The sequence below is a fragment of the Cervus canadensis genome, chromosome 8, assembly GCF_019320065.1.
Source record: "Cervus canadensis isolate Bull #8, Minnesota chromosome 8, ASM1932006v1, whole genome shotgun sequence".
NCBI classification, from domain to species: domain Eukaryota; kingdom Metazoa; phylum Chordata; class Mammalia; order Artiodactyla; family Cervidae; genus Cervus; species Cervus canadensis.
This window is the reverse complement of record NC_057393.1, coordinates 68,260,084-68,276,658: the sequence shown is the minus strand read 5'-3', so window position 1 is coordinate 68,276,658 and position 16,575 is coordinate 68,260,084. Positions and strand designations below refer to the sequence as shown.

At 39.1% G+C, this 16,575-nt stretch overlaps 1 protein-coding gene across 1 annotated transcript in view; it reads left to right on the top strand.

The window, feature by feature from the left end:
• The window catches only part of LOC122446480 (kinesin family binding protein), a 59,353-nt gene that overhangs the window by 30,030 nt on the left and 12,748 nt on the right, over positions 1-16,575 (top strand). Inside the window, exons 3-5 of the mRNA XM_043476758.1 lie at positions 11,912-11,991; positions 12,295-12,478; positions 15,035-15,119. Of these exons, the coding sequence (XP_043332693.1) occupies positions 11,912-11,991; positions 12,295-12,478; positions 15,035-15,119 (349 nt within the window). The remainder of the gene's footprint in view (positions 1-11,911; positions 11,992-12,294; positions 12,479-15,034; positions 15,120-16,575) is intronic.

The following is a 16,575-nucleotide window of genomic DNA, read 5'->3' as shown; positions in this document are numbered from 1 at the left end:
AGGATTATCTCTTATTTTCCGGTGAGTTCCAGAAATTGGCATGATTACATTCTCCTTCCTCCCTGAATCAGATCGCGTTGTGAACATGTTTCAGTTCTTTATCTGTTCGTTTGTCAGCGGAGTATTTTTTGGCTTCCAGATCTTGGTTTTTGCAAACAGCTCTGTAGTGTACTTTTGGGTTCCCATGTCTTTCATATTCTGGCTTGCTGTGCACATAGTCTTAAGAGTGGGATTACCGTATCATTTGGCAGCTGTGGTGAGTGTTTAAGGGAATTTTATACTGTTCTCTCTAGTGGCTGTTACTGCTGACATTTCAGATGCACCATAGGAGGGTACCTTTTTCTTAAATCCCAACTGTAGCAGTTATTCTTTGTAGACTTCTTGATCATGTCCATTTTGAAAAGTGCAAGTGGATAACCTTTTAGTTCTTGGTTGTATGTCTATAAATCACCATATTTCACGTTTGTGGTGCTTTATTCTTTTTTAAAAACCATGAGTTGTACTTCCCTGTAGAAATTTTTTTCTTCAAAGTGTGCCCCCTGTTTCACTGTTTTCACTTACTTCTGGAAATTTTGGAGGGCAGGTACCATATACAGCTCACCAGTGCTTCTGAATTCTCTGTTTTCCTAGGCAGTGGTTTTCAGGTTGCTGTTGTGGGAAGTGGCCACAAGGAGGCAGCATTTGTTAATTCCCAGCTCTGGTGGCAGGGCGCGGTGACGGAGCCTTAGAGCAGGTGCTGCTTTGGGGCTGGAAGTTACAGAGCAGAGTGCCAGAAGCAGCAGCCGGCAGCTTGTATTGTTGCCTCTTTTGTGTATTAAGGTAACTCTTAATTTTTACCATAGCACATTGGAATACAAGTTTTTTGTGTTTAGGTGTACAGAATTTTTCATGTGAGACATACACGTATATGTATGTATGTTCAGATTCTTTTCCCAATTAGGTTATTACAGAGTGTTGATTAGACCTCCCTTGGTAGGTATCTCTCCTTATTGATTATCTGTTTTGTAGAAATAGATTGTATTTTTTCATTCCAAGTTCCTATTTTATCCCTTCCCTCCTGCTTTCTTTCTCCTGTGGTAGCCAAAATTTTGATTTTCACGTCTCTTGAGTCCGTTTATGTTGTCCCAGTTATTTCATTGTACCTCTGAGTGATATCATGATATATTTTCCTTTCTGATTCTTGCTTACTTCAGTTAGTAAGATTATCTCTAGTTTCAGGTAATTTCTGGAAATTGGCGTGTACATTGTTTTTGGTGCCTGAGTCAGACTGCATTGTGAACATGTTGCTGTTCTTCTTTATCCATCGGTTTTTTGGTGGGAACTTCTTTTGGCTCCCATCTCTTGTTTATTAAATGTGCTACAGTGAGTTGGATACCTGTGCTTTCTTGAAGTCTGGTTTGCTGTGCACATAATCTTTAAGAGTGGGGCTAACAGATCATTTGTCAGCTGGGGTTTTACTTCTCAAGGCACTTTGTACTGTCCTTTATAATGGCTTTTACCACTGACATTCAGTCGCACCTTAGGAGGGTCCCTTTTTCGTAACCGCTTTGTAGTCGTTATTGTCTGTAGACTCTTGATCATGGCCATTTTGACTGGTGTGAGGTGATACATTGTTGCAGTTCTGAATTGCATGTCTGTAAATAACACATTTTGCACTTTTTTCCTGTGCTTTATTCTCTTTTAAACACTATTTAGTTGTATTTCTGTGTTTCAGTTGTCTTCCTCAAAGTGTGCCCCATGTTTGTTTTTGTTTATTTCACTGGAAATTTTGGATGGCAGGTACCGTATACAGCCCACCTGTGCTTGTGAATATTCTCTGCCTTCAGGTAATAGTTTTCAAATCGCTGTTGTGGAAAGTGGCCACAAGGCGGCAGCATTTCTTCATTCCCAGCTCTGGTTGCCCCGCGAGGGGACAGAGCCTTAGAGCAAGCCCTGCTTTGGGGTTGTAAGTTACAGTTCGGTGTGCCAGGAGAAGCAGCCCACAGCTCGTGTTGTTACCTCCTTTCTGTATTAAATTCATTTTTGTTTTTTATTGGAGTAAGGTTGAAATACACTTTGTGTTGTTGGTGTGGAATTTTTCATGTTACAGATATATATAACTTAGGTATGTTCAGATTCTTTTCCCAAATAGAATCTGAGTGTTGATTAGACCTCCTTTGGTAGATCACTCCTTATTGATTATCTGTTTTGTAGAAGTAGATTGTATTTTTCATCCCAAGCTCCTGATTTATGCCTTTCCTGTTTCTTTCCTCTGTGGTAACCATAAATTTGATTTTCAAGTCTCTGACTCCGTTTATGTTTTCCCAGTTGGTTCATGGCTGTGCATGTATGTGTAACTTGCACATATAAGTGGTATCATGATTTTTGACATTCTGATTTTTCTTACTTCACTTAGTAGGATTATCTCTATTTGCAAGTAGGTCCTGGAAATTAGCATGATTACATTCTTTTTCGTGTCTGGATCAAATTGCATTGTGAATGTGTTGCAGTTCTTTATCCATTCGTTTGTTGATGGAAAATTTGTTTGGCTTCCATGTCTTTTCGAAGTCTTGTTTGCTGTGCACATATGCTTGGAAGTAGGGCTGCCGGATCCTTGTCAGCTATGTTTTTACTCCTAAGGCATTCTATACTGTCCTCTCTAGTGGCTGTTACCTTTGACATGACAGCTGCTCGATAAAAGTGTCCCCTTTTCTTAACCCCATTGTAGCAGTTATTGTCTGTAGACTTCTTGGTCATGGCTATTTTGACCTGTGCAAGGGCATAACTCATTGTGGTTCTGAGTTGCATATCTCTAAATCACCGTATTTTGCCTGTTTGTGTGTGGCTTATTCTTTTTTAAACAGTGAGTTGTACTTCCCTGTTAAAATTGAATTAAAATTCCTGAAAGTGTGCCCTGTGTTTAATTGTTTTCACTTACTTCTGGAAGTTTTGGAGGGAAGGTGCCATATACAGCCCACCCGCTTGTTAATATTCTGTTCCCCTGGGCAGTAGTTTCCAGGTTGCTGTTGCGGAGGTGACACAAGGCAGCAGCATTTCTTAGTTCCCAGCCTTGGTTCCTCCTACAAGTGGGCAGAGTCTCACAGCAAGACCTGCTTTGGGGTTGCCAATCACAGTGCAGTGTGTTAGGAGAAGCCCTCAACAGCTTGTGTCGTTACCTCTTTTTTGTATTAATTTTTATTTTTTATTGGAGTGAGATTTAAATGTTTCGTGTGTTGTATGTGAACAGAATTTTTCATGTTACACATAGACATATGTCTTCATATGTTCAGGTTCTTTTCCCAATTAGGTTATTACACAGTGTTGATTAGACCTTCTATGCTAGATATCATGCCTTATTATCTGTTTTTTAGAAATAGATTTTGTTCATCTCAAGTTCCTAACTTATCCCTTTCCCGCTGATTTTCAAGTCTCTGACTCCTTTATGTTTTCCCAGTTAGTGCATAGGTGTGTCTGTAAATTGCACTTATAATTGATGTCTTATGATTTTTCCCTTTCTGAATCTTGCTGAACTTCACTTAGTAGGATTATTTCTAGTTTCAGGTAGGTCCCAGAAATTGACGTCATCACATTCTTTTTCATGCCTGAATCAGATTGCATTGTGAATATTTGCATTTCTTCTTTATCCATTCGTCGATGGAAAATTTTTTTGGCTTCTGTGTGTTGGTTTTTGTAACAGGTGCTAAAGAGCACCTTCGAGTTCCCGTGTTTCTTCGAGTTTTGGTTTGCTGTGCACTGACTCCTGTGAGTGGGACTACCAGATCATCGTCAGCTGTGGTTTTGCTGGTCAAGCACTCATACTGTTCTCTCTGTTCTCTAGTGGCTTCTACCATTGACCTTTCCGCTGCAACATAGGAAGATCTCCTTTTTTTAACCCCATTGTAGCAGTCACTGTGTGTAAACTTCTTGATTGTGGCCAGTTTGAACAATGCAAAGGTATACCTGATTTTGAGTCTCATGTCTTTAATAATATACCACAGGGTGTATGTTTGTGGGTGCTTTTTTTTTTAAACACTTCGAGTTGTGTTTCCCTGTTGAAATTGACTTCTTGAAAGTGTTTCCTGGGTTTAATTGTCTTCCCTTACTTAACTTCTGGAAATTATGGAGCGTGTACCATATACATAAAACCCGCCGGTGCTTGTGAGTATTCTTTCTGTCCCTTTAGGAAATAGTTTTCAGGTTGCTGTTGTGGGGATTGGCCACAAGGTGGCAGCATTTCTTCTTTCTCAGCTCTGGTTACCCTGGCAAGCTGACAGAGCCTTAGAGCAAGTCCTGGTTTGGGTTTTTAAATTACAATGCAGTGGGCCAGAAGTATCACCCAGAAACTTGTGCCTTGTTACCACTTTCTTGTATTATTATTATTTTTTGAGTAACACTGAAACACATGTTTTGTGTATTTTAGTTGTATAGCATCTTTTCCCGTTAGATATATACATCATTTCAGTTGCTCATTCGTATCCAACTCTTTGTGACCCCATGGACTGCAGCACGCCAGGCTTCCCTGTCCATCACCAACTCCCGGAGCTTGCTCAAAGTCATGTCCATTGAGTCGGTGATGCTGTCCAACCATCTCATCCTCTGTCGTCCCCTTCCCCTCCTGCCTTCAATCTTTCCCAGCATCAGGATGAGTCAGTTCTTGGCATCAGGTGGCCAAAGTATTGGAGCTTCAGATTCAGCATCAGTCCCTCCAATGAATACTCAGGACTGATTTCCTTTAGGATTGACTGGATTGATCTCATTGCAGTCCCAGGGACTCTCCAGTCTTCTTCAACACCACAGTTCAAAAGCATCAATTCTTCAGCACTCAGCTTTCTTTATAGTCCAACTCTCGCATCCATACATGACTACTGGAAAAACCGTAGCTTTAACTATACTGATCTTTGTCAGCAAGGTCATGTCTCTGCTTTTTAATATGCTGTCTAGGTTGGTCATAGCTTTCGTTCCAAGGACCAAGTGTCTTTTCATTTCATGGCTGCAGTCACCATCTGCAGTGATTCTGGAACCCAAGAAAATAAAGTCTGTCACTGTTTCCATTGTTTCCCCATCTATTTGTCATGAAGTGATGGGACCAGATGCCATGATCCTTGTTTTTTGAATGTTAAGTTTTAAGCCAGCTTTTTAACTCTCCTCTTTCACTTTCATCAAGATGCTCTTTAGTTCCTCTTTGCTTTCTGCCATAAGGTTGGTGTCATCTGCATATCTGAGGTTATTGCTGTTTCTCCCAGTGATCTTGATTCCAGCTTGTGCTTCATCCCGCCTGGCATTTCATTTGATATACTCTGCATAGAAGTTAAATAAGCAGGGTGTCAATATACAGCCTTGATGTACTCCTTTCCCATTTTGGAACCAGTCTGTTGTTCCATGTCTGGTTCTAACTGTTGCTTCTTGACCTGCATACAGATTTCTCAGGAGGCAGGTGAGGTGGTCTGGTATTCTCATTTCTTGAAGAGTATTTCCATATATATGTATACTTGTTCTGATTCTTTTCCCAGATAGGTTAATACAGAGTGTTGAGTTGTTATTCTTTTTTCTTTTTTTGGATAATGTGCTCTGTAGGTAATGATTTGTATTTGTTTATCCCATCCTTCTAATTTATCCCTGCCCCATTTTCTTCCCCTGTGGTTACCATAAATGTAGTTTTCAAGTCTCTCCAGTCTTTTTATGCTTTCCAGTTAGTTCATGGGTATGCTTGTTTACATTGCACTTATAAGTGATTGCAAATGATTTTTGCCTTTCTAATTCTGACTTACTTCACCTTGTCGGATTATCTCTAGGTTCAGCTGTGTTTTAGCAATTTGTGTGTACAGTTTTTTATGCTTCATTCAGATTGCATTGTATGTTCCTCTTCCTTATCAATTCTTCTGGTGATGCATATTTTGGTGCTTCCATGTCTTGCCTGTTATAAGTGGTGCTGTAGTGCGTGTTTGGGTGCCCGTCTTTTCGGGGCCTGGTTTGTGGTTCACATACTCTGAAGAGTAGGACTGAATATTTGGCAGCTGTACTTTTACTGTTGTTAAAGGTCCTTTTCACTGTTCTCTCTGGTGGCTGTTACCATGGACATTTCAGCAGCACAGAGGAGGGTCCCCTTATCTTAGTCCGTTGTAGCTTTTATTGTCTGGAGATGTCTTGATTATGGCTAGTTAGCCCACTAAGAAGGGGATATCTTTGATTGTGATTTGCATGTCTCTAATAATTCACCATGTCTCCTATATTTGCAAGTGCTTTATTTTTTTTTAAACGCTGTGAGTTGTACTTACGTGTTGAAATTGTCTTCCTGAAAGTGTGCCCCGTGTTTATTTCTTTTTGCTTACTTACTCTTGGAAATATTGGAGCACAGGTACCATACACAGCCCACAAGTGCTTGTGAATATTCTCTTCCCCTAGGACATAGATTCAAGGGATTAGATCTGATAGACACAGTGCCTGGAGAATTATGGATGGAGGTTTGTGACATTGAACCGGAGGCAGGGATCAAGACCATCCCCAAGGGAAAGAAATGCAAAAAGGCAAAATGGCTGGCTGAGGAGGCCTTACAAATAGCTGTGAATAGGAGAGAGAGAAGGGAAAGGCAAAGGAGAGAAGGAAGGATATGCCCATCTGAGTGCAGAGCTCCAAAGAATAGCAAGGAGAGATGAGAAAGCCTTCCTCAGTGATCAGTGCAAAGAAATAGAAGAAAATAGTAGGATGGGAAAGTCTAGAGATCTCTTCAAGAAAATTAGAGATACTAAGGGAACATTTCATGCAAAGATGGGCACAATAAAGGATAGAAATGGTAGGGACCTAACAGAAGCAGAAGATATTAAGAAGAGGTGGCAAGAATACACAGAAGAACTGTACAAAAAAGATCTTCACAACCCAGATAATCACTATGGTGTGATCATCAACCTAGAGCCAGACATCCTGGAATGAGAAGTCAAGTGGGCCTTAGGAAGCATCACTATGAACAAAGCTAGTGGAGATGATGGAATCCCTATTTCAACAGTTGAGCTATTTCAAATCCTAAAAGATGATACTGTGAAAGTGCTGCACTCAATATGCCAGCAAATTTGGAAAACTCAGCAGTGACCAAAGGACTGAAAAAGGTCAGTTTTCATTCCAATCCCAAAGAAAGGCAATGCCAAAGAATGCTCAAACTACCTCACAATTGCTCTCATCTCACACACTAGTAAGGTAATGCTCAAAATTCTCCAAGCCAGGCTTCAACAGTACGTGAACCGTGAACTTCCAGATGTTCAAGCTGTATTTAGAAAAGGCAGAGGAACCAGAGATCAAATTGCTGACATCCGTTGGATCCTTGAAAAAGCAAGAGTTCCAGAAAAACATCTACTTCTGCTTTATTGACTATGCCAAAGCCTTTGACTGTGAGGATCACAACAAACTCTGGAAAATTCTTCAAGAGATGGGACCACCAGATCACCTGACCTGGTTTCTGAGAAATCTATATGCAGGTCCGGAAACAACAGTTAGAACTGGACATGGAACAACAGACTGGTTCCAAATAGGAAAAGGAGTACGTCAAGGCTGTATGTTGTTACCCTGCTTATTTAACTTCTATGCAGAGTACATCATGCAAAATGCTGGGCTGAATGAAGTACAAGCTGGAATCAAGATTGCTGGGAGAAATACTGATAACCTCAGATATGCAGATGACACCGCCCTTATGGCAGAAAGCGAAGAACTAAAGAGCCCCTTGATGAAAGTGAATGAGGAGAGTGAAAAAGTTGGCTTAAAACTCAACATTCGGGCCAAAGAACTAAACAGACATTTCTTCAAAGAAGACATACGGATGGCTAACAAACACATGAAAAGATGCTCAACATCACTCATTATCAGAGAAATGCAAATCAAACCCTCAACGAGGTACCATTACACGCCAGTCAGGATGGCTGCTATCCAAAAGTCTACAAGCAGTAAATGCTGGAGAGGGTGTGGAGAAAAGGGAACCCTCTTACACGGTTGGTGGGAATGCAAACTAGTACAGCCACTATGGAGAACAGTGTGGAGATTCCTTAAAAAACTGGAAACAGAACTGCCATATGACCCAGCAATCCCATTCCTGGGCATACACACCGAGGAAACTAGATCTGAAAGAGACACGTGCACCCCAATGTTCATCGCAGCACTGTTTATAATAGCCAGGACATGGAAGCAACCTAGATGCCCATCAGCAGACGAATGGATAAGGAAGCTATGGTACATATACACCATGGAATATTACTCAGCCATTAAAAAGAATTCACTTGAATCAGTTCTAATGAGATGGATGAAACTGGAGCCCATTATACAGAGTGAAGTAAGCCAGAAAGATAAACACCAATACAGTATACTAACGCATATATATGGAATTCAAAAAGATGGTAATGATAACCCTATATGCAAAACAGAAAAAAAGACACAGATGTACAGAACAGACTTTGGGACTCTGTGGGAGAAGGCGAGGGTGGGGTGTTTTGAGAGAACATCATCAAAAGATGTATATTATCTAGGGTGAAACAGATCACCAGTCCAGGCTGGATGCCTGAGACAAGTGCTCGGGCCTGGTGCACTGGGAAGACCCAGGGGAATCGGGTGGAGAGGGAGGAGGGAGGGGGGATCGGGATGGGGAATACATGTAAATCCATGGCTGATTCATGTCAATGTATGACAAAAACCACTACAATATTGTAAAGTAATTAGCCTCCAACTAATAAAAATAAATGGAAAAAACCCTCAACATTCAGAAAGCTAAGATCATGGCATCTGGTCCCATCACTTCATAATAAATAGATGGGGAAACAGTGGAAACACTGATAGACTTTATTTTGGGGGGCTCCAAAATTGCTGCAGATGGTGACTGCTGCCATGAAATTAAAAGAAGCTTGCCCCTTGGAAGAAAAGCTGTAACCAACCTAGACAGCATATAAAAAAGCAGAGACATTATTTTGCCAACAAAGGTCTGTCTAGTCAAGGTTATGGTTTTTCCAGTAGTCATGTATGGATGTGAGAGTTGGACCATAAAGAAAGCTGAGTGCCGAAGAACTGAGGCTTTTGAACTGTGGTGTTGGAGAAGACTCTTGAGAGTCCCTTGGACTGCAAGGAGATCCAACCAGTCCATCCTAAAGGAAATCAGTCCTGAATATCCATTGGAAGGACTGATGTTGAAGCTGAAACTCCAGTACTTTGACCACCTGATGCGAAGAGCTGACTCATTTGAAAAAACCCTGATGTTGGGAAAGATTGAGGGCAGGAGGAGAAGGGGACAACAGAGGCTGAGATGGTTGGATGGCATCACCGACTCGATGGACATGACTTTGAGCAAGCTTCAGGAGTTGGTGATGGACAGGGAAGCCTGGTGTGCTGCAGTCCATGAGGTGGCAAAGAGTCAGACACGACTGAGCAACTGAAGTGAACTGAACTGAGGCAATAGTTTTGAAGTTGCTGTTGCCTGAAGCGGCCACAGGTGGGCAGCATTTCTTCATCCCCAGTCCTGTGTCCCCCCGCCCCCCTCCCCCTCACCCCCCCGCAAGCCGACATTGAACCTTAGAGCAAGTCCGGCTTTGGGGTTGTAGAGTGGAATGCCCCAGAAGAAGCACCCCAGAACTTGCCTTTGGGTAGCTCTCTTTTGTATTAAATGTTTTTTATTGGAGTAACTTTTAAATACATGTGGGTGATGTAGGTGTACAGAATCTTCCTGTTACACATATACATACATCTTTGTATGTTCAGATTCTTTTCCCATATAGGTTACTAAAGAGTGTTAATTAGGTCTTCCTTTGTAGAATATCACGTTGTTAATTATGTTTTATGGGTAATAGATTGTATTTGTTCATCCCAAGCTCCTAATTTATCCCTTTCCCGCTTCTTTCCCCTGTTGTTACCATAAGTTTGGTTCTAAAGTGTCTGAATCTGTTTCCCCAATTAGTTCACGGGGTGTGCAGATTATACCTGCAAGTGATATAAAATTTATGCCTTTCTGACTTCATGTAGTAGGATTCTATTTCACACAGGTTCTGGCAGTTGGCATGATTACTTGTTTCATGCCTGAGTCAGGTTGCATTGTGAACATGTTCCACTTCCTTATCTGTTCGTCAGTCCATGAACATTCGTTGCTTCCACGTCTTGGCTGTTGGAAAAGGTGCTGCGGGGCACATTTGCGTGCCTGTGTCTTTTCAAAGTCCACGTCTCTCCCAGAGACTCTTAAGAGTGGGGCTGCTGGGTCATATGGCAGCTGTGTTTTTTTAGCGTTTTAAAGGCACTTTCGTACTCCTTTTCATAATAGTTGTACCAATTTACTTTGCTACTAACAGTGTAGAAGTGTTCCTTTTCCTGTACACCCTCTTTAGCGTTTATTGTTTGTAGAAATTTTGATGATGGGTTTTCTGAGTGGTTTGCGATCATGTCTCATTTTTAATTCTGAGTTGAATTTTTTAAATAATTATTAAAAAACAGTTCTGAGCATGTTTTCATGTGCCTCTTAGCTGTGTGTGTGTTTTTTCAGAAAATGTTTTTTTTTTAGATTGTCTGACCATTTTTGATTAGTGTAACGTACATTTTGAATGTTCATTTTTAGGCCATTAACACTTTTCCTGAGGAATATATCACCAAATTGAATTTTAAAAGCTGTGGATATTCTAACTTAGTTTTTAAAATTTCCTTATAAAGTGCTAAGGGCAGAGCCTCACAAAGCCAGATTGATGTTTGTTTCCTTTATGAATTTAGGATCATAGTCTTACACATGACATTGTTAGTTTAAAATGTGAAGATTGTATTTCATTAAATACTAGTATTAATATAAAAACAAAACACGTTATTTGCCTGTATTTCATTAAATACTAGTATTAATATAAAAACAAAACACGTAGCAGAATTCTTTGTTCTTAATTGTACCTCTTTTTAATTTAAGAGACTGGTTTGACTCGAAAACTGGTTTGTGTTACAGTATGAAGTGTGGTATAGTATGTACATAAAAAATACATTAATTCCTCTCGTCAGTACAGGGCTAAGCATTCAAAACAGCCCTCAAAATTGTTAAGGAGGTTTCTGAAGAATATTTTGTTTGCCTTAGGCCTTACTTCCTGTCTTAGCCATTTTTACTTTTTGTAAGTGCTAGGAACAGAAGTTGTGATCCTTTTAGTGTTTGCATCCAGAATATAAGATCACTTTTTTTTTTAATGGAAACCATGGTTGCTATTTGATGTTTAGTGAATTCAGTTTAAAGCAGACGAGCCTGCCCTTCCGGAAGTAGAATGAGGCAGTGGTTAAGTTCTGCTTTTCTTGGAAGACCTCAGATGAGATTATATGTTTTTTATATGTATTAACTCAGTGAATCCTCATAACTACTTGTTGAGGTAGATGTTTATTATCCTTACTTTATGGATGAGGAAACATAACAAGAGATGGGGTAATTTGCCCAAGGTAATTAAACGATGGAATAACTGACTTTAATTCCCCTGTGTTGAAAGGGGGGTGATCTGTGTGTGCTTTCCTTGTCCCCCTGACAGTATTAGAAAAAATATCGGAAACTTTGATTTTTACTGGTGGTCCGCTTGGAACAATATTGCTTTGAGGACGTATGTACATTTTGTTATACACCATGCTTATGTCAGTTTTCAGAAGAGCTTTTGTTTGTGAGAAGATTAAGACTTAAGATACCTATAGAATTATACATCTCTAAAAATGAAATATTTTTTAAGTGTATTTGAAGTTCTCCCGAGCAGCAATTAAAGTATTGTTAAGTGTGAGCTTGTATGTATTCTCTCTTTAATTTGTTTGACTCTAAGAATATTGTTAAGAAGTTACTTCTTGGATAGTATGTGAAAATGAACTAGTTAAAAATGAAGTAAAAATTAAAATAAAATAAAGTTTGATTTCTCAAATTCCTCCAGAGGAGGTGGTGTTTACAGTAAAAATTTAGTTTCTTTTCCTTTGATTGCAGATTGGGAGTCCTCCTCTTGACCCTGCTGAGCATTTTCTTCCTGAAGAAGAGAAACTTCCTGAACAGGAGAGATCAAAAAGGTGAGCAGGTATAGAAATCAGCCCTCACAGGTATTTCCACATCGTGTGTTTGAGGCGATTGCTCAGTGTTTTCTCTTTCAAGGCAAAGGTTATAGAATGTGGGTTCTGATGGGAATTAAAACCTTCATTTGCCACTTTCTGGATGCATTACCCTGTTTATATCTGGGGCCTAGTTTCCTAATCTGTCAGATACAGTAGTCATACGAACTGGAGGGTCAAGATAAAAAGTTCCTTATAAATTTGATAGATTTGAAAGTTCCTTATAAATTATACACTGTTACAGAGATATTTTTTCCTTTATAGATTTGAGAAGGTTTACACTCATAATCTGTATTACCTGGCTCAAGTCTACCAGCATATGGAAATGTTTGAGAAGGCCGCCCATTACTGCCACAGTACCCTAAAACGCCAGCTTGAGCACAACGCCTACCATCCTATGGAGTGGGCTATTAATGCTGCTACCTTGTCGCAATTTTACATCAATAAGGTAAGCTTCTCAGAGCAGTTAGTGTGTGTAAAAATAGAACCGAGAAAAACCTTGAAAATGTCATCTTTTAAAAACAGATAGCTTGTAGTTTATGATGTAAACTAAATAGAAAAATGCAGTCCAGTTTGCCAGTGTACTAAAGTTTGTAGCTTTTTGTTGCAGTAATCCTTTTGAATCTTAAAATAATTTTATCATGTCCTACATGTTGCTTAAGACCAATTCTTTTTTGATACAGGCAGGCTATCTCTGTTTTAGTGAAATGTTACCTTAAATTGCAGATTTTATCTTGTAGATTTAACTTTATCTTTATGCATTGGTAATCTGGCAAGTGTGAGAATTTGTCTGAGGAAGTTGACTGTTAAATGTGGGCTTTGATAGAAGCATGTGATGCTTTCAGTTATTCTTTAGAATTAACTCCTTTGTGAAACTTATTCTATGTTGGGAATGTCTTGCTCAATTCCAGAGTTCTAGGTTGTTATATTTTTTCCTAGAGTATTACACAAGGACAAATTAGAGCTTCTTCGTTGTTTTCAGAATTATTCTGAATTATGTGTATTTTTATTTTTTTATGTATATATATTCTTAATTGACCTAAATTTTTTAGCTCTTACAAGAATTTTTAATGCTAAAACACTTTAAAGCCTCCTTTCCCAGCCAGATTTTATATTAATTCTCAATATCTCAGTAACAGAAATAATTTTCTTTGTATTTTGAATTCACATGCCTCTGAAACTTTGGTAATTCTTTGCTTATCAGAGTTCCTTCTTAGATCTGTGTTTATCTACTGCTGTATCCTTCCTGGGCCTGTTATCCTTTCTAAGTGTTTTGTTAGTGCTGGTTCTATAAACGCGCCCTGTGTTTAAAGTATTGTCCCACAGAATTTCATTCAGAAAAGCTATTAGCAGGAGAGAAAGGGCTGTGGTGACTACAGCATCGCTTCTAGGACTTTGGTCTAAGATCAAGCGTGTAAGTAACGCTACTGTGTGTATCAGACCATTCAGTTAAATCTAAATCTCATGGATTCATTTCATTGTGATCATCAGAACTTACCTGGTGCTTCTGCTTGTGGCACCTTTTTTTTTTTTATAATAGTTCCCAGAGGCCTCTTGTTTTGTTTAGCAACTTTAAAATTATTCACTGTAATTGTACTAAGATATCCAGATATTAAAGTGTAATTACAAGTTTATAAAGTTGTTAAGCATTGCTTATGTAGAGCATGCAGTAAATTTCACGAGTACCTCCCCACCCTGTGCTTGTATTTTTTCTTTTTTTACCAAAGTGTTTTGTAAGTTTTCTTCCAACTAGCTAAGTTATAATGCAAAGAGAGGTTTGAGCCTTTTTTTTTTTTTTTAATACAATTGTCATTTATATCACTGTCATTTCATCTGGTTCCATGAGGTTTTGCTACATACTGAGTCCCTACCTTGCAGGTGCTAAAGTCCCACATTTACCAGCCACGTAGAGGACCCCATGTGCACTCACTGTTAGTTCTGACAGTGGTTACTTTCAGATAACCAGTCTGGACAGTGCTGAAGTGATAATGAATAAGAAGTTATAGGGCAACAATTAAAACTTCTTTATGTTAACTGTAACTTTCTTTTGGTTTTTGAGGTTTAATACCAATATTTTGATCTGTAGAGACTGCTGGTCTAGTACTACACATGGTACCCAGCTGTTCTCAAGATGGCTTCTGAATTTACCGTAATGGGGAGATACATTGAGTGCTGATACTTTAAAGTCATAGTCAACTGTTAAAAACCACCTTGGCAAAATCAGTGTTACTCATATGAAGTAGACATATTTAACAAGGGTGGCTTCCAACTAGAATTTGGACTTTTAACTTGGTACTTCTGCTGAGTATCCCTGTGACATACATGACACATGTGAAGTGAGTAACGAGATCTTCTCCAAGGGTTTGCGAAGCTTGCCATGCCCGCGTCTGAACTGTGAAGTCTTCAACTGTCGGTAAAGCAGTTCCACAGAGTTCGTCTGTGGAAATCTGTTGACTTCAAAACTTGCTGGGGAGCCTCATTATATGTAAAATTGGAAAGGTTTCAGAAGACAGAATCTCTTATCAAAATGTATCCTGTTTGCCTTTGAATGATTGTATTTAAAAGGGATCTCTAAACCTGAGAAAGATGAAATCTTCCAGTCTTTGACAGAATGTAAATGGTCTAAAAGTTGTTCATGCAGAGAACTCGGCTGTTTAGACTGAAGCTTAAAGGACGCGGAGGCATGGTAGGACACTAGGATGATAGCCGTTCTTTTCTGCTGATGATTACTGGAGGGGAGCTGATTTTCAATCAGCAGGTATTTTTCCAGGCAGTTTGGATTATTAAGAGTTTGAGGGTATTGTCATTTTAATCTTTAAGATAGTTTTTTAACCAAATAATACTCAGACATATCTTATAGACTTTCTTGTTTAGTTACCATACAGGGTCTCCTTAGTAGTGTTTTTTACCTGAATTTATAGCTTTTCCCATATTAAGAGACTATGCAAGTATCTATTGCAAATAAGGTTTGTGATAATTGAATTTATTCTTATTTCTGCAACAGCAATGCTTTATGGAAGCCAGACACTGTTTATCCGCTGCTAATGTCATTTTTGGTCAAATTGGAAAGATCCGAACCACAGAAGACAGTAAGTTTATTTGTACATGTTTCATTATATAACTTTTTAAAAAATCTTTTTATTTTGAAATCCTGTTAATTTAGAAAATTCAAGAACAGAATAAAGAATTACCATAGGCCCATCTAAATTCACCAAGTTTTTATATTTGCCTCATTTGCAGATATGTTTAGGCTCCATTACCCTCTAATACTTCAGTGAGTTTTTCCTAGAAATATTTTCTTACATAATCATAGAACAGGAAATGTAACATTGATACAGTTCTTTTATCTATAATTCATATTTAGCAGCTGTCTCCATAATATGTTTTGTAGCAGTTTCTCTATAGTACTAGTTTCTCTAGTACTTTAAAAAATTTTTATTGACATCTAGTTGATTTATAGTGTTGTTAGTTTCTGTTGTACATCAAAGTGAATCAGCTTTACATATACATATATCCACTCTTTAGATTCTTTTTTTTTTTTTCATTTATTTTTATTAGTTGGAGGCTAATTACTTTACAGTATTGTAGTGATTTTTGCCATACATTGACATGAATCAGCCATGGATTTACATGTGTTCCCCATCCTGATCCCCCCTCCCACCTCCCTCCCCATCCCATCCCTCTGGGTCATCCCAGTGCACCAGCCCTGAGCACTTGTCTCATGCATCCAACCTGGGCTGGTGATCTGTTTCACACTTGATAGTATACTTGTTTCAGTGCTATTCTCTCAGAACATCCCACCCTCGCCTTCTCCCACAGAGTCCCAAAGTCTGTTCTGTACATGTGTCTCTTTTTCTGTTTTGCATATAGGGTTATCGTTACCATCTTTTTAAATTCCATATATATGCGTTAGTATACTGTATTGGTGTTCATCTTTCTGGCTTACTCCACTCTGTATAATGGGCTCCAGTTTCATCCATCTCATTAGAACTGATTCAAATGTATTCTTTTTAATGGCTGAGTAATATTCCATTGTGTATATGTACCATAGCTTCCTTATCCATTCGTCTGCTGATGGGCATCTAGGTTGCTTCCATGTCCTGGCTATTATAAACAGTGCTGCGATGAACATTGGGGTGCACGTGTCTCTTTCAGATCTGGTTTCCTCAGTGTGTATGCCCCAGCAGTGGGATTGCTGGGTCATACGGCAGTTCTATTTCCAGTTTTTTAAGGAATCTCCACATTGTTCTGCATAGTGGCTGTACTAGTTTGCATTCCCACCAACCGTGTAAGAGGGTTCCCTTTTCTCCACACCCTCTCCAGCATTTATTGCTTGTAGACTTTTGGATAGCAGCCATCCTGACTGGCGTGTAATGGTACCTCATTGTGGTTTTGATTTGCATTTCTCTAATAATGAGTGATGTTAAGCATCTTTCATGTGTTTGTTAGCCATCTGTATGTCTTCTTTGGAGAAATGTCTGTTTAGTTCTTTGGCCCATTTTTGGATTGGGTCATTTATTTTTCTGGAATTGAGCTGCAGGAGTT